General features: G+C 37.5%; 1 protein-coding gene across 1 annotated transcript in view; it reads right to left on the reverse strand.

The window, feature by feature from the left end:
• TMEFF1 (transmembrane protein with EGF like and two follistatin like domains 1) overlaps nt 1-19,638 on the reverse strand; it is a 97,771-nt gene that overhangs the window by 25,769 nt on the left and 52,364 nt on the right. Inside the window, exon 6 of the mRNA XM_061200175.1 lies at nt 2,258-2,406. Coding sequence (XP_061056158.1) covers nt 2,258-2,406 — 149 coding nt within the window. The remainder of the gene's footprint in view (nt 1-2,257; nt 2,407-19,638) is intronic.

A 19,638-nucleotide genomic window follows, 5' to 3' on the forward strand; every position in this document is an offset into this window, starting at 1 on the left:
AAATTAAGATACATATGATGTTTAAGTCACACCATGAAACTCCTAAATATTCCAAATGCTCCAGGTCCTTCCCAACTCTCTCCACTTATCCTGCTCACATTTTCTAACACTCTCTTGATCTATTGTGCCACTTCTATCTCAGTCTCAAGGCATACCAGATATAAACGCACTCTGCGTGATGAACAGTCTAACTTCATTCAGACTTCAGCTCAAATATCATCTCCTTAAAAAGTCTTCCCTGAAAAAAAAAAGTCTTCCCTCTGTTAACTGAAATAACACACACCCTGAAGAGAAAGGATTAGCTCTTTCTCCAAGGGACAATGGTCTCAAGATTTACCTTCTCCCACCAGTTTCCCTGGGAAAATATCAGATTAAGATAAACGTGGAACCTCAACTGTGTTATCAGACAAAATTTACTATAAAAATGACCTCTGACTGATTAATTGTAGTAGGACAGGAAGACTGTACATGAACCATAAACACCTGTTGAGAAGCACAAGCTTCAGCTTCCCAGTACTAGCAGTGGGGGGGGGGGGGGGGCGGGGGCGGAAAGGGAAGGAATACTCAGGTGTAAATGGGAACCAAGACAAAAATTAAGGACCAGCTACTCCAAACTCACTTCTAAATCGGCATGAGTTTCAATTAACAAAATCCTCAAACGACCAACTGTTCTGAATTTGAAATTCCAGACAGTCCCATTCAATCACGTACCAGTTCCTCAAAAAACATATTCTCTCTCTAAGCTACTGTTTAACCTACCTACACTCTAAATGCCACCCCATGAAAGAAAAGCAAACCATACTACTTCTTCCACCTATAAGGAGTCCCTATCAGCAGTTTCCTGTACCATGTGCACACCTGACCCCCACGTGGAAACCCTATGATGAGCTTCTTGGGCATTCTTCGGTAGCTTAGACCACAGATATTGCAATCAGTTGTTCAGTATTTCACAAATAGCTTGCTATCAGTATAAAGTAGCAAACTTTGGCTTGCAACTTTCTTCCCTTAGCTCAGATAAAAACATATCCCTTTAATAAGTCCAAAAAAGGGACGGGGCTTAGAGGGAGGGTGGTTAGACCTCGTAAGCAGGAAAGATGCACAATCCTAGGCCATGAGAATGTGTGGGGCCCTTGTTTGTTACTAGGAAATGATATATTATTTCAGCCCATGTGTGTATTACTGAGGAAAAAGGTTGAAAACCTGTGCCTTTAGTGACTGGATATTTCTAGTAGGAAAAGAAACCAAAATTCATTCTTAGTTGGTAACATGGCTTCTAAATGATGGCAAGAAGAGAAAAAGAATTTTAAACTGAAGGTAATAATTTTTCCTTATATTCTATAACTTCACGCCAAAATCTCTAACAGTGTATAATATGTAGGAGCAAAAGCTACAGAGAAAATGTGAAAACAAAGTAAACTATTATTCTCTAGAAAAAAATATGAAAAAAAATATGGTTGGGACTTTCCTGGCAGTCCAGTAGTTAAGACTCTGTGCTCCCACTGCAAGGGGCACGGGTTTGATCCCTAGTCCAGGAACTAAGATCTCACAAGACACACAGCGCGGCCAAAGAAAAAAAATATGGTAATACTTATAGTTTTACTATAATTAAGATAAGCTAATTCTTAAACAACTAAAATCATTACAAATTTGAGACAACTTTTAAGAACTATAAATATATCTACAAGTCCATGTTAGGATCAGCTTAGTAACTAAATAAATAAACCAAGACCATTGTTTGTATCTTGAGATAATGAAAATAAGTGGGAAAAAAAAGCTAAGTAACAGAACAAAGAAATTCTAATATATAGTAATAAAAAAATAAAGCATCAAAGATTTCTCATTTTCCGGGGCTTCCCTGGTGGCGCAGTGGTTGAGAATCTGCCTGCCAATGCAGGAGACACGGGTTTGAGCCCTGGTCTGGGAAGATCCCACATGCCGCGGAGTGAGTAGGTCCATGAACCACAACTACTGAGCCTGCACGTCTGGAGCCTGTGCTCCGCAACAAGAGAGGCTGCGATAGTGAGAGGCCGGAGCACCGCGATGAAGAGTGGCCTCCGCTTGCCGCAACTGGAGAAAGCCCTCGCACAGAAACGAAGACCCAACACAGCCAAAAATAAATTAAATAAATAATTAAAAAAAAAAAAAAAGATTTCTCATTTTCCAAATTTGGAACACTACCAAAATGTACAAATAAGACTGCAGACATGTGATATTCAATATTAAAGACAGGTCTCTAGATAAGTAGAATGAATTTTACCTGTGCAATGACCAAGATGCCTTATATCAATTTGTTCTTGTTTTATACAAGATGCTTCTCGAACAAAACAGGGATTGTTATAGGAACTCCCATCAGAAGCACACACAGGATTAAAACTGTATCCACTGCAATCTATATTACATACACACCTGTTGGAAAAAAACAAAAATTACCTATATTTTACAACAAAAGTATTTCACAATGCTGTAACAGCAAAAATGAGCAACTCTCTTTTTTTTTTTTTTACTTTTTAACTTTTTTATTGAGGTATAGTTGATTTACAGTATTACATTAGTTTCAGGTGTACAACACAGTGCTTCAATATTTTTAGAGATTATTCTCCATTTAAAGTTATTATACAATATTGGCTATATTCCCAGTGCTGTACAATATAACCTTGTAGCTTATTTATCTTATACATAGTAGTTTGTAAGCAATTCTCTTTTTCTGCTTTTTGTAACAGAAGTCAATACATTGTTTTAAGTCACCGATAAAAGTTTAAGCAAAGTGAATGCTCAGCTAACAATTTCTTTCAGGTGAGAATTTAGAGATAATTTCATCCAGATATTATTAATCCAGTGGTTTCTCTAAAATTTTCGTATCTAGAGATAATAATCAAGAAATGTCAAATGTCAACGACATTAGTTAAAAAGCAACACGGTATAGCAGAAAGGACACAGAATTTTAAGTCGAAAGTCATGAATCTAAATCCTAGCCCAACTAATAACCAGATTTGTGTCCATATTCTCCTTCTAAGTCTTAGTTTACTGATCTGTAAAACAGAGGTAATAATATATGTAACCTTACCAAATAATTGGGAAGATTAAAAAACATAATAGATATAAAACATGTAAAATAGAAGACCCTCAAAATTGTTTCCTAGCTGCACATCCACCTGTAAAACTGAGTGTCCACTTAACACTGAGACTGCATTATAGAGAAGGCCAAGAAAGTCCAATGTATGGTCACTCCTCTCAAGGACAGTAAAATCTAACTGGGAATATAAAAATAAAAAACACAGAGACTCTCCTGCTTCCAGCAACATGGTGAACTCAGAACCTGTACTAATCCTCCTAATGAAAACAACAAAAAATACTGGACAAAATATTTCAAAACGTCCTCAAATGCATTCGTAAGTTGTCAAGAAAGCAAGGAATTTTAAGACAAAAGTTATATGAAGACAGGAATAGAGAAAGGTCAGTTAAGTTTACTAAAGCTGATTTTCACCTTGAAGGCATTTACCAAACTAGGTAAATTCAATTATCAATTTTTTGGTTTTACAGGCCTCTGAGAACAGAAGACGAAGAATACTGACCTACCTAAGGTAGAGAGTCTAAAGACCCTAGAAAAAAGCATGAGGGTAGAGTATAAATGAGTTGCCATATTCCAAGGGGACTGTTTTAAAGGAAAAAAATATTCTGCTGTGGTTTACACAGCATTGAAGAGAGGGGGAAAAAACATCTCCCCGACAATTCAAAACTATAAGCCAGCCCTCACATGAGTAATTACAACTTAAAATACTACTTGGGTGTTCTGAAAAACCTCAAGTCCAGAATTTATTTTAAGAGTCAAAGACTGGAAGGGGCCCTAGACAACTGACAAAAGTAAATGCAATCCTCTCTGGAGAAACCCAACTTTATTATCCTAGACCTCAAACATTTCCAAGACACAGTTCTGAGAAAAACAAGTATATCACACACGTGCTCACTCACTCCCATACCCACAAGAGACAAGGAAATAAAACACCATGGGCAGAGCAAGCTGATATGAAAAAGAAGCAAAGAGAACTTCTAATAAATAAAGAATGCACTGTTAGAAATAAAAAATTCATGGGCAGATTTAACAGGAGATTAGATAAACTAAAGGTGAATCTGTGAACTGGAAGACAGGTCAGAGGAAACTACCCAGACCATGGCAGAGTCAAAGAGACAGAACATATGAAAAAAAAATTAAGAGACATGGAAGACAGAGTCACAAGAGCTAATAAAAATCTGACTGGAGTTCCAGATGAGTTAAAAGAATAAGGTGGGGGCAATATTCTCAGCAATTTCTCAAACTTTCTAAAACTAAAGAAAGATACTAATCTAAATAACCAAGAAGCCTAATAAATTCTAAACAGGATTATTAAAAAGGAATCCAGACAGTGAAATATCACAGTGGAATTTCTGTAACAACAGCAACAAAATAATATTTTAAAAGCAGCCAGAAAGAAGAGAAAGATTACCTTCAAAGAAGCAAGAAGAGAGACAGGTATCTTCAAAAGCAATACTGAATCCAAATTGTTTATTTATAGCCAAAAGACAGTGAAATAATATCTGCAATGTGCTGGGATAAAATAGAATTCTATGTAAAAAGAACTATCTTTCATGGTTAAGTGTAAAATAAAAATAATTTGGAAGAAGTAAAAATTTAGAGTTTGTCACCTGCCAACTGTCAATAAGGGAAATTATAAAGGCAGTAGAAAAATGATCCTACAAGTAAGATCTGAGATGCAAACATAAATGAAGAACAAAAGTGTAAATATATAGGTAATATTAACAAAATACTGACAATGTAAAATAATGACAATGCTCTGTGCTGCTAAATTTTTTTTAAAACAGTAAATTAAAATATTAATAATGATAGCATACAAATTGGGAGGGACTGAAATTACAGTATTTTAAGAAGAGCAAAGATATTGATGAATTTTAGACGGTGATAAGTTGAATAAGCATGTTAATGCTAAGGTTACCACCAAAAGGAGTATGTATAACACTGAAACTAATAGAGAAAAAAAAATCCAAAAGAATGCAAGAAAGGAGAAACGAAGGGAAAGCAAGACAAAAGTACAAAATATGATTTTTAAAAAATCAAAGTATATCAGTATTTATTTTATATATATATATATCTTTTTTTTTTAATATCTTTTTAAATTCTTACCTTTTATTTATTTATTTATTTTGGCCATGCCATGGGGCTTGTGGGATCTTAGTTCCCCAACCAGTGATTGAACCTGGGCCCAAGGCAGTGAAAGCGCCAAGTTCTAACCACTGGACCACCAGGGAATTCCCTATAATATATTTAACTGAACTAAACTTTCTAGTTAAAATACAAAGATAGTTAGGCTGGATAAAAATACAAAAGCCAGCTATATGCTGCTTGTAAGGTACATATTCAACTGTAATGATATGGGTAGTTGCCAGGGGCTGGGGGGAGGGGGGAATGGGGGGGGTTACTGTTTAACAGATATAGTTTCAGTTTTACAAGATTAAAAGAGTTTTGGAGATGGATGGTGGTGATGATAGCACAACATTATGAATGTGTTTAATACCACTGGACAGCACACTTAAAAATAGTTAAGATGGTTAATTTTATTATGTGTATTGTACCAAAATAAAAGAATTGTGAGAGATATATCATACCTGGAATGGAAGAAACCTAGTATGGCTATATATCTATATATATGTCAAACATAAGAGGCTTCAGGGCAGAAAAGATTTATGAGAAAGAAGATCCCTCATAATAAAAAATTTTATTCACCAGGAAGATATAATAATTCTAAATATTTTTAAATAGCCTCAAAATCTATAAAGCAAAAACTGATAAAATCACAATGAGAAAGAGCCAAATCTACCACAGTAGATTTTAACATGCATCTCTCTGTAACTCACATATCAAGCAGATAAAATATCAGTAAAACTGAAATAACTAGAGATGAAAGGACATAATGCTGGGATTTTCTTTAAAATACTTCCCCCAAAAAAGGTGGAGGGAAAAAGAGATAAAACAAAATTGGATTTTTTACACTAACTGAAACTGAGTGATGGGTATATGGGGAGGGGTCCACTTTATTTTTTTCTCCTCTTCTACTTGTTTGAAGATTTCGTTAATTCCTGGTGAATTAAAGACCTAAATGTGAAAGGCAAAACTACAAAAGACTTAGAAGATCAAATGTAAGAGAACAATAAACTTAACTTTGAAATAAAGAACACCTCACAAACAGAATAAAAATGACAATCTGCAAACAAACAAAAAAACTACAGCCCATGTAACCAGCAAATAATCAGTATCCAGAATACATATAAAAATTAATTTAAAAAATGACATAGAACTTGCAAGCATATAAAAACAATATATGTAAAAAGGTGTTCAATCTGTTCAATAATCAAAAAAATGTAAATTTAAACCACAATGAGATACCATCACATTCACTAAACAGCAAAAATTAAGAGAACAATACCAAGTGTTGACAAGGATGAGGAGCAAAGGGAATTCTTATCCTCTGCTGAAGGGAGAACTTACTGGTACAACCACTTTGCAAAACAGGCATTACCACGAAAAGCTAGACGTGCACATGCCCAATAATTCCACTACTGAGTAAGGCCCTTGAAAATCTCTTACACATGTGCACCAGAAGACATGCATAAGAATGTTCACAGAACATTATTCATGAGAACAGAAGACTGGAAACAATCCAAATGTCCATCAACATGAAAACAGACTATAAAAGGATGTGGAAACTTTAAGCAACTGAATTCAGCTAAGCAACTATGAGCATTAACATGAATAAATCTTAAAAACATAATGCTGAGCAAAAGAAGGTACACATAGTATGATTCCACTTATACAAAACTCAAAATCAAACAAAAGCCAAGTAATATATTATTAGGACGGTTATCATGTGATAAAACCATAAGGAAAGCAAAGGAATGATTTCCACAAAATGCAGTAGAGTGGGTGGATCAAAGAAAGATGCAGTTGGGGAGGGTCACAGGGCTGGGGGCAGCTCTAAAGTATTGACAATACCCTATATTTCTTGGCTTGGAAGGCAGGAGTCACAATTTGTTTCATTTTTGCACATTAAACTAAATGTGTAAGTTTTTCATAAACTTTTCAATATATGCTCTGTTTCACAATTTAAAAATTAAGGCACCATAAAAAAAACTTTAAATTCGTAAGAATATTTACTAACAAGTCAAAAATGGCTTTTACATTTTTAAAGGGGTGGGGATGGAGAATATGTGACAGAGACCATATGTGGCCCCCAAACCGTAAAATACTTACCATCTGATCCTTTATAGAACAATTTTGCCAAATCTAGGTTTAAGGAATAAATGGTGACCAATGGAAGAAAGTACTACAGAACAGTTTCAGGGATGAGAAAAGGCTGAGCAACAAAGGCAAGATCCTGAACCAATCTAGTAAGGAGAAACGAGTGACTCGGAAGAGGGCACTGCAGCTCAACAGGAACCTCCTTGATCACGTGTAGAAAAGGTCCACGTAAGACCAAGAGCTGTGAGAACCACCATTGCTCATGTTTTCAATAGCACGTGACGAAAGAAAATGAAACCACCATCTCAAGGAACGTCCAGCTCAGTGAAACAGTGAGGAGGGGAGGACAGTATCAGACCCCAGAGGCCGCTGACACTACTGATTACAGTGGTTCCCGGTGTTTGCAGACTGGCAACGGCAGCAGGGGGCAGGATGCTCAAGCACAGGAGTGTGCACTAAAATGGAAAGAAATCGCTTCAGCAAACACGTCAAATTCAAAACATTTAACAACCATTTACTCTGCACCTACTGTGCAGGGATAGTCACATTTGCCTCTTTAATCATGACAACAAATTATGAACAGGGAAGCTGAATATGAAAGACGTTAAAAACCCTTAGATCACAAATCTAATGAGTGACTGAGATGGTGTTCTCCCCACTCATCACAGCTGTCACATAAAACAGACATCTCAGCAGGGAAAGTGACAGATGAAAGGAGATAAGTAGTTATTTTCCACATTTATATCATGAAAAATCTTTTCACTAAATTGGTCTTGCTTTTCTCTTAAACACACCAGGAACACTCCTGCCCCAGGGCTTCCCCTCTTCCCGGAACACTTTTCCCTCAAACATCCACTCAGTTTCATCCCTCACCTTTTTCAAGTTTTATCTCAAATATTAAACAAACAGCCAAAAGTTAAATCACTAAGCATCCATTTAAGAAATTAGAAAAAGAGCAATGGAATAAATCCAGTGAAAACAAAAAAAGATGACATGGATATGGATATAGATTTATAGATACATCTAAACAGAAATAGAAAACAAAGTTACAACAGAGAAGATCAATAAAGCCAAAAGTTGGTCCGTTGAAAAGACTTTCAAATCAACAAAGCAGGATGAGAGAAAAAACAGTATCTGGACTTAAAAAGACTACAGATTATGGTTTAAAAGATAATAAAAGTTTATTGTAAACAACTTTATGCCAGCAAATTTGAAAACTTCGGTGAAATGAATAACCTTTAAAAAATATTAACTATTAAATTTGACCAAAAAAGAAATAGAAGCTGAATGGTACTAAAATCATTAAAGAAATCAGTTTAAAAAATGTCCCTCAAAGACAACATCAGATCCAGGTGTTTTTTTAAAAAGAGTTCACGAACACATTCATTCCAGTCATTCAATAAATAGACATTTCTGTTCTTACACAAAATCATCCAGAGAATAGAAAGAACACTTACTAATTCATTTTATAAGGCCATATAACCCCCAAAACAAGTTAAAGTAACAGATTAAAACTCACTAAATAAAAATGAATAAAAGAAAACCTCATCCTTATAGCAGACAGAATACCAATAATGCAAGCCACAAAAAGATACTGCAATCATAAAACAAAAATAGGATGCTATGAAAAAGAAGCACCATGAGAACAAAAATGAGCTCTTAGAAATTAAAAAGTACAGAAGAAATGGCAAATTCAAAAAAACGCAAAAATTTTTCTAAATAGAAAATAGGAGAGAAAAGAAAATTAAAGGACTAGTCCAGAATGTCCAGCATCCAAATAACAGAAGTACCAGAAATAGAAAAGAGAGGAAAGGAAGTCATCAAAGAACTAACTGAAGAAAATTTCTCAAATCAGAAGTCAGTAAGATTCTAGGAACTGTGAAATTTCATTATACTGAGGACCAAAAGGAGATTCTACATGCTTCAAGAGAGAGAAAACAAATCATATACAAAGGACCGTGAATCAGAGTGGCTTCAGACTTCAACTGGAAGCTAGAAGCCAACAGAGCAACGCTTTCACAATTCTGAGGGGAAATTATCTGCCACCTAGAATTATGCACTCACCAAGTTATAAGTCAAGTATTAGGTGTAGGATAAAAACACCTTAAATATAAGGTCTCACCTTGTACCCTTTCTCAAGAAGCTACTGAAAGACATACTAAAATGGGAGAGTAAAACAAAAAAGTTAAAGGTAAAAAATGCAAGAAACAGAATATCCTACGTAGGAGAGAGGTAAAGGAATTTCTAGGATGATGCTTGTGGTATAACAAAAAATATGTTTGGTCTTTGTCCCCTGTTCCTGGCAGAGCTCCTAAAACCCTTGGAACTTTGACAAAAGAGTCTTTTGTATGCTAATGAGATGACTCAGCTCTTTCCTTAATTCAAAGTCATTTTAGCAAATTATAGAACCGTAAGGGAGGTCTTAGGAACCTCCAGATTCGTAGTATCCTGGGCAGAAGTGCAGGGAACCTCATTTGCAGCTGGTGTCTAAAGCGGGGGCAATTTGTGGGTCTAAGCCCTTACCCTGTGGGGTCTGTGCTGACTCCAAGAAGTGCATAAAAGAAATGAATTGTAGTGCTCTCACTCCCTCTTGCGAGAGCACCAGAATCACAACTGGCTGCTGGACAATCATCGACAGGAAGACACTGGACTTCACCAAGGAGGATACCCCACGTCCAAGGACAGAGGAGAAGCCACAGTGAGACGGTAGGAGGGGCGCAATCAGAGTAAAATCAAATCCCATAACTGCTGGGTGGGTGACTCACAGACTGGCGAGCACTTATACCACAGAAGTCCACCCACTGGAGTGAACGTTCTGAGCCCCACATCAGGCTTCCCAACCTGGGGGTCCAGCAACGGGAGGAGGAATTCCTAGAGAATCAGACTTTGAAGCCTAGTGGGAATTGACTGCAGGACTTCGACAGGACTGGGGGAAACAGAGACTCCACTCTTGGAGGGCGTACACAAAATAGTGTGTGCATCGGGACCCAGGGGAAGGAGCAGTGACCCTGGGGGAGACTGAACCAGACATAACTGCTGGTGTTGGGGGGTCTCCTGCAGAGGCGGGGGCTGGCTCTGGTTCACCGTGGGGACAAGGACACTGGCAGCGGAGGTTCTGGGAAGTACTCCTTGGCGTGAGCCCTCCCAGAGTCTGCCATTAGCCCCACCAAAGAGCCCGGGTAGGCTCCAGTGTTGGGTTGCCTCAGGCAAAACAACCAACAGGGAGGGAACCCAGCCCCACCCAGCAACAGTCAAGTGGATTAAAGTTTTACAGAGCTCTGACCGCCACAGCAACAGTCAGCTCTACCCACCTCCAGAGCCTCCCATCAAGCCTCTTAGATAGCCTCAACCACCAGAGGGCAGACAGCAGAAGCAAGAAAAACTAAAATCCTGCAGCCTGTGGAACAGAAACCACATTTACAGAAAGATAGACAAGATGAAAAGGCAGAGGGCTATATACCAGATGAAGGAACAAGAAAAAACCCCAGAAAAACAACTAAATGAAGTGGAGATAGGCAACCTTCCAGAAAAAGAATTCAGAATAATGATAGTGAAGATGATCCAGGACCTCGGAATAAGAATGGAGGCAAAGATTGAGAAGATGCAAGAAATGATTAACAAAGACCTAGAAGAATTAAAGAACAAACAAACAGAGATGACCAATACAATAACTGAAATGAAAACTACACTAGAAGGAATCAATAGTAGAATAACTGAGGCAGAAGAACGGATAAGTGACCTGGAAGACAGAATGGTGGAATTCACTGCTGCGGAACAGACTAAAGAAAAAAGAATGAAAAGAAATGAAGACAGCCTAAGAGACCTCTGGGACAACATTAAACGCAACAACATTCGCATTATAGGGGTCCCAGAAGGAGAAGAGAGAGAGAAAGGACCAGAGAAAATATTTGAAGAGATTATAGTCGAAAACTTCCCTAACATGGGAAAGGAAATAGCCACCCAAGTCCAGGAAGCGCAGAGAGTCCCATACAGGATAAACCCAAGGAGAAGCACGCCGAGACACATAGTAATCAAAGTGGCAAAAATTAAAGACAAAGAAAAATTATTGAAAGCAGCAAAGGAAAAACGACAAATAACATACAAGGGAACTCCCATAAGGTTAACAGCTGATTTCTCAGCAGAAACTCTACAAGCCAGAAGGGAGTGGCATGACATACTTCAAGTGATGAAAGGGAAGAACCTACAACCAAGATTACTCTACCCGGCAAGGATCTCATTTAGATTTGATGGAGAAATCAAAAGCTTTACAGACAAGCTAAAGCTAAGAGAATTCAGCACCACCAAACCAGCTCTACAACAAATGCTAAAGGAACTTCTCTAAGTGGGAAACACAAGAGAAGAAAAGGACATACAAAAACAAACCCAAAACAATTGAGAAAATGGTCATAGGAACATACATATCGATAATTACCTTAAACGTGAATGGATTAAATGCTCCAGCCAAAAGACACAGGCTTGCTGAATGGATACAAAAACAAGACCCATATATATGCTGTCTACAAGAGACCCACTTTAGACCTAGGGACACATACAGACTGAAAGTGAGGGGATGGAAAAAGATATTCCATGCAAATGGAAATCAAAAGAAAGCTGGAGTAGCTATACTCATATCAGATAAAATAGACTTTAAAATAAAGAATGTTACAAGAGACAAGGAAGGACACTACATAATGATCAAGGGATCAATCCAAGAAGAAGATATAACAATTATAAATATATATGCACCCAACATAGGAGCACCTCATTACATAAGGCAATTGCTAACAGCTATAAAAGAGGAAATTGATAGTAACACAATAATAGTGGGGGACTTTAACACCTCACTTACACCAATGGACAGATCATCCAAAATGAAAATAAATAAGGAAACAGAAGCTTTAAATGACACAATAGACCAGATAGATTTAATTGATATTTATAGGACATTCCATCCAAAAACAGCAGATTACACGTTCTTCTCAAGTGCGCACGGAACATTCTCCAGGATAGATCACATCTTGGGTCACAAATCAAGCCTCAGTAAATTTAAGAAAATTGAAATCATATCAAGCATCTTTTCTGACCACAACGCTATGAGATTAGAAATGGATTACAGGGAAAAAAACGTAAAAAACACAAACACATGGAGGCTAAACAATACGTTACTAAATAACCAAGAGATTACTGAAGAAATCAAAGAGGAAATCAAAAAATACCTAGAGACAAATGACAATGAAAACACGACAACCCAAAACCTATGGGATGCTGCAAAAGCAGTTCTAAGAGGGAAGTTTATAGCTATACAAGCCTACCTCAAGAAACAAGAAAAATCTCAAGTAAACAATCTAACCTTACACCTAAAGAAACTAGAGAAAGAAGAACAAACGAAACCCAAAGTTAGCAGAAGGAAAGAAATCATAAAGATCAGAGCGGAAATAAATGAAATAGAAACAAAGAAAACAATAGCAAAGATCAATAAAACTAAAAGCTGGTTCTTTGAGAAGATAAACAAAATTGATAAGCCATTAGCCAGACTCATCAAGAAAAAGAGGGAGAGGACTCAAATCAATAAAATCAGAAATGAAAAAGGAGAAGTTACAAGAGACACCACAGAAATACAAAGCATCCTAAGAGACTACTACAAGCAACTTTATGCCAATAAAATGGACAACCTGGAAGAAATGGACAAATTCTTAGAAAGGTATAACCTTCCAAGACTGAACCAGGAAGAAGCAGAAAATATGAACAGACCAATCACAAGTAATGAAATTGAAACTGTGATTAAAAATCTTCCAACAAACAAAAGTCCAGGACCAGATGGCTTCACAGGGGAATTCTATCAAACATTTAGAGAAGAGCTAACACCTATCCTTCTCAAACTCTTCCAAAAAATTGCAGAGGAAGGAACACTCCCAAACTCATTCTATGAGGCCATGATCACCCTGATACCAAAACCAGACAAAGACACTACAAAAAAAGAAAATTACAGACCAATATCACTGATGAATATAGATGCAAAAATCCTCAACAAAATACTAGCAAACAGAATCCAACAACACATTAAAAGGATCATACACCACGATCAAGTGGGATTTATCCCAGGGATGCAAGGATTCTTCAATATACGCAAATCAATCAATGTGATACACCATATTAACAAATTGAAGAATAAAAACCATATGATCATCTCAATAGATGCAGAAAAAGCTTTTGACAAAATTCAACACCCATTTATGATAAAAACTCTCCAGAAAGTGGGCATAGAGGGAACCTACCTCAACATAATAAAGGCCATATATGACAAACCCACAGCAAACATCATTCTCAACGGTGAAAAACTGAAAGCATTTCCTCTAAGATCAGGAACGAGACAAGGATGTCCACTCTCACCACTATTATTCAACATAGTTCTGGAAGTCCTAGCCATGGCAATCAGAGAAGAAAAAGAAATAAAAGGAATACAAATTGGAAAAGAAGAACTAAAACTGTCACTGTTTGCAGATGACATGATACTATACATAGAGAATCCTAAAACTGCCACCAGAAAACTGCTAGAGCTAATTAATGAATATGGTAAAGTTGCAGGATACAAAATTAATGCCCAGAAATCTCTTGCATTCCTATACACTAATGATGAAAAATCTGAAAGAGAAATTATGGAAACACTCCCATTTACCATTGCAACAAAAAGAATAAAATACCTAGGAATAAACCTACCTAGGGAGACAAAAGACCTGTATGCAGAAAACTATAAGACACTGATGAAAGAAATTAAAGATGATACCAACAGATGGAGAGATATACCATCTTCTTGGATTGGAAGAATCAACATTGTGAAAATGACTATACTACCCAAAGCAATCTACAGATTCAATGCAATCCCTATCAAATTACCAATGGCATTTTTTACGGAGCTAGAAAAAATCATCTTAAAATTTGTATGGAGACACAAAAGACCCCGAATAGCCAAAGCAGTCTTGAGGGAAAAAAACGGAGCTGGAGGAATCAGACTCCCTGACATCAGACTATATTACAAAGCTACAGTAATCAAGACAATATGGTACTGGCACAAAAACAGAAACATAGATCAATGGAACAAGATAGAAAGCCCAGAGATAAACCCACGCACCTATGGTCAACTAATCTATGACAAAGGAGGCAAGGATATACAATGGAGAAAAGACAGTCTCTGCAATAAGTGGTGCTGGGAAAACTGGACAGCTACATGTAAAAGAATGAAATTAGAATACTCCCTAACACCATACACAAAAATAAACTCAAAATGGATTACAGACCTAAATGTAAGACTGGACACTATAAAACTCTTAGAGGAAAACATAGGAAGAACACTCTTTGACATAAATCACAGCAAGATCTTTTTTGATCCACCTCCTAGAGTAATGGAAATAAAAACAAAAATAAACAAATGGGACCTAATGAAACTTAAAAGCTTTTGCACAGCAAAGGAAACCATAAACAAGACAAAAAGACAACCCTCAGAATGGGAGAAAATATTTGCAAACGAATCAACGGACAAAGGATTAATCTCCAAAATATATAAACAGCTCATTCAGCTCAATATTAAAGAAACAAACACCCCAATCCAAAAATGGGCAGAAGACCTAAATAGACATTTCTCCAAAGAAGACATACAGACGGCCACGAAGCACATGAAAAGATGCTCAACATCACTAATTATTAGAGAAATGCAAATCAAAACTACAATGAGGTATCACCTCACACCAGTTAGAATGGGCATCATCAGAAAATCTACAAACAACAAATGCTGGAGAGGGTGTGGAGAAAAGGGAACCCTCTTGCACTGTTGGTGGGAATGTAAATTGATACAGCCACTATGAAGAACAATATGGAGGTTCCTTAAAAAACTAAAAATAGAATTACCATATGACCCAGCAATCCCACTACTGGGCATATACCCAGAGAAAACCGTAATTCAAAAAGACACATGCACCCGAATGTTCATTGCAGCACTATTTACAATAGCCAGGTCATGGAAGCAACCTAAATGCCCATCAACAGATGAATGGATAAAGAAGATGTGGTACATATATACAATGGAATATTACTCAGCCATAAAAAGGAGCGAAATTGAGTCATTTGTTGAGACGTGGATGGATCTGGAGACTGTCATACAGAGTGAAGTAAGTCAGAAAGAGAAAAACAAATATCGTATATTAACGCATGTATGTGGAACCTAGAAAACTGGTACAGATGAGCCGGTTTGCAGGGCAGAGTTGAGACACAGATGTAGAGAACAGACATATGGACACCAAGGGGGGAAAACAGCGGTGGGGTGGGGATAGTGGTGTGCTGAATTGGGTGATTGGGATTGACATGTATACACTGATGTGTATAAAATTGATGACTAATAAGAACCTGCAGTATAAACAAACAAACAAAACAACTAATACTAAACTTTCATTGGGTTATTTGTATGAAAATATGTTAATATAAATGTTTCAGACATTACATGAAATTTCTAAAAATCTTATATGTTCTGGTATAATGTTATAAGTCTTAATCCTAGTTATTACTTTAAAATGTATATCTCAGAAATAACTAATTTTCTTGTCAACTGCATTATTATGAACTTTCATCAAATCTTTAACCGTGGTCATTTTTAAGTCTTTTGTCATTTACAGACAGTTCTGGGTGTACTCTGATGCTTTTGTAAATATGTTCCTATAAAAGGGTTTCATCTTCAGGAAATTCATGGAAAAGACTCTGACAAGTACAGGTTTCTGGTACCTGACTGTACTGCTGAACTGAATGAATAAGCATTTTCAGAACTCTAATGAAAAACTGATGAGCTCATAAAAGTGCTAACAAAAGATCAAGATGAAAAAAAAAAAATTAATTACATGGGACTGAGTGAACTGATGAGGATGAGTATAATTTTTGTGACTTTCTGGTTGAATTTAAAAAAAGAAAAAATCCCACAAGGACTCAGAGGCAAAGAATATACAAATCAATTTTCACTGCAAAGTAAAGGAGCTGTTACAGTGGAGGATTACTGGACTGAATGTCAATATTATGACATAGTATGAGTGTGTTTCATGTTTGGTAATTGCAATCATTGTTGCTTTTGTTGTGGTCATCCATGTACAATGCTTGGTGTCAGTCTATTTATCTCTTGTAAAAATAAAATACAGTGTGTGTGAAAAAGAAAAAAGAAAAAAAAAAAAAAAGAAATGAATTGTAGGACGCCCAGTTGGTGAAGGAGAACTGGAGAACTGATTGTTGTTGTAAAAGACACAACATTGAAGGAAGATTCCAAGATGACAGTTTTATTAAGAGGGCAACCAGTCCACACTGAAATTTTTCTTTTTTTTAAAAAATTTTTGGCTGCGTTGGGTCTTCATTGCTGCGCATGGGCTTTCTCTAGTTGCGGCGAGTGGGGGCTTCTCTTCGTTGCGGTGTGCGGGTTTCTCATTGTGGTGGCTTCTCTTGTTGCAGAGCACGGGGCTCTAGGCACGGGGGCTCAGCAGTTGCGGCATGCAGGCACTAGAGCGCAGGCTCAGTAGTTGTGGCGCACGGGCTTAGTTGCTCCATGGCATGTGGGATCTTCCCGGACCAGAGATCGAACCTGTGTCCTCTGCATTGGCAGGTGGATTCTTAACCACTGCGCCACCGGGGAGGTCCCCACACTGAAATATTGATAATTTCACTCTGTGGACAGTCGTATTGCTAGATGCCATTACCAAGATGCCTACTACCCTCTTTTTAGCCAGAGGACAGAATGCCCAGGTAAGCCTGGCTCAGATTCTTAATTGTACTTGCCTTGATGAAGTTCCTGCTCTCCCCTTCACGTCAACTACCTGAACCAAACGAGCACACTCATTTAACTGACGTACTCCTGAGAGCTGGAGGTAGAAAACACAGAGCAGTCCACTCTCTGACCGCATTTCTGCCAATCATCCATACCTGGTGACATGAGAATCCTGCCAGATGTTTCAACTATGAGCCCTATGACATTCCCCATAACTCACTCAGGGTCTTGCCCACCCACTTCCCCAGAAGGGAATCTTGTAAACCAGGAAGCCAAAAGTCAGACTCTGACACAGAGACTGTTCAATGTGTCTTTTTCCGTAAGCCTTCATCTAACAGTGCCGGCTAAGTCAACACTCGGTACTGTGAATTTGGCAATATTCTATTTTGTACCCTAGGTGTTACGTACATAGGTGTAGTATTCTCTAAATTGCATGTGTATGTTTTAAACACATCTGTATGCAAAATGTACATTTTACAGAAAAAGTTTTAAATAAAGAGTAGAGCAGTATGTATAGTGCGCTGCCATTAGTTTAAAAAAAGGAAAGAAAGAGAATACGTGTACATACCTGCTTGTACATGCAAAAAATACCTCTGGGAGATTAAGAAACAGATCACAGTGACTGCCTCTAGTGAAGACAATTGGGTAGCTGAGGATCAGGGGTGGGGTGGGAAACAGACCTTTTACTGTATAGCCTTTTAAAGCTTTTGAATTTCTAACACTATGAATTTCAAAGGCATGAATGCATACATACACACATGAATAAATTCAATGACTTCTCTGATTTAGCTCTAGGATTTTGGCAAATCACAACTCTGAGTCTTTAATAATAGCGATAATACCTCAAACACTGGTGACAGAATCAAATAAGCTTTTGTAAAAAGCCCTTTGAAATCATCAAATACTATGTACATCTGAAAGGTATGATTATTGAAAAAATATCTATCCTGTCTCTTCCTTTCTCCTTACTGTACATAGAAAGTGTCATTCCTTCTCCATATGGTAAGTTTTATTTAGCAGTTAGGAAAACACTGGCTTAAACTAATTCATGTGAAGTTATTTAGATTTCAGAAACACCTAACGAAGCCTGCAACAAGTTCACCTGCTACAAATTCCTCACAATACTACTAGTGCTTTTCACACATGTTAAACCATCACAACGACCCTTTGTGCGGCTCTAAGTGAACAGGAAAGCCCTGTGTGAACTGCCACGAGTTCAACAAGACCTATAGAGGGACCCTAACATACCCAACCTTATGGCAAGTTCATCCAACATAGAAACCAGCAAGACAAAGTCCCTGTACTCAGGGAGCCCACAATCTGTTAGTGATCCCAACAGTATAAGTGCTATGTGGAGGTTGTTTTTCTCAAGACCAAGGGAGGAACACAGAGTTAGTCACCTAACTCATAGGGACTGCAGAAACAGCAAGGGAGGCTGCTAGGAAGAGGTGCTGAAGTCATACTTCAGCCAAGCTGGAAGGAACAGTAGGAATTAAACAAGTAGGTATACAGGGGTGGGACTTCAGGCAGACAGAATAACAGAGGCAAATCATCAAAGAGTAACAGAGCAAACTGCAGGAGGCCATGGGGATACTGTGTTCTGCATTTCTGGACAAATGAGCCTGTCATTATTAACATCTGGGTTATACTTGGTATAAAATAACGTTTAATAGTGTTTATTTCCTGTTATCAGAGCATAATGGACAACATACAATTATTTTTCCATTATAATCTAAGGGGCCTTGGTAGAAATTTATTAAACCTAAATAGTTTTAAAAGTCTAGATTCCAAATATCCAGAGTCAGGCAATGTTAAATGATGAAAATTATTGTCATCTCTGATTAGGAGGAAATCAGAAGCGAAGAGTAGATAATGGTAGAAAAGCACTCCTTTGGTTGTTCTTTTTTTTAAAAGTATATGCAACTTCCAGAAAGGAGGACATTAATGGAGATGACAGATGTATAGCATTACTCTCTCTGTTTAAACAACAACAACAAAATTTCATTCCACGTTCTGAGGGAGAGACTCATCAGACTGTGATAGTGGCCAGCAACTGTGTCCAAACAGAAAATGGTACCATAAATGACAAAGATGTCCAACAGGTGAATTAACTGCTTCTCAACGTTGTCTGTCATACTGCACACCTACATGATTCTTTCTCTGAGCAACTCTGAGAGCTTACATCACTCAGGGGAAAAGGGAAACAGCATCTCCAAAATGACTGACATCAAAGAGGCAGAAGAGCAGGGACAATTTCCATAAAGCACATGGCAGACAAAGTTCAAGGGAATAACTGGAGGTTTTTTATAACTCTCCTGTATTGACATTATGCCAGATGACTTTATAGACTATTCAAATCGTTCATGGCAGGGATTTAGGTCAGGTATATAAAAGGTCTACCTGGCTGAAGGAGTTCTATGATTACCTGGCCCCACCGTCCAGACAAACAGCTGAGGGCTATCTTGCAGCAATAACCTCAGCCTTGGACAGGTTAGAAATACTGTTTAGATAAAGAGGGAGTGTGGTTGCTACAATTATGTAGTTTAAGAAATACAATTTT

The sequence above is a fragment of the Eubalaena glacialis genome, chromosome 9 (assembly GCF_028564815.1).
Source record: "Eubalaena glacialis isolate mEubGla1 chromosome 9, mEubGla1.1.hap2.+ XY, whole genome shotgun sequence".
Lineage (NCBI taxonomy): Eukaryota > Metazoa > Chordata > Mammalia > Artiodactyla > Balaenidae > Eubalaena > Eubalaena glacialis.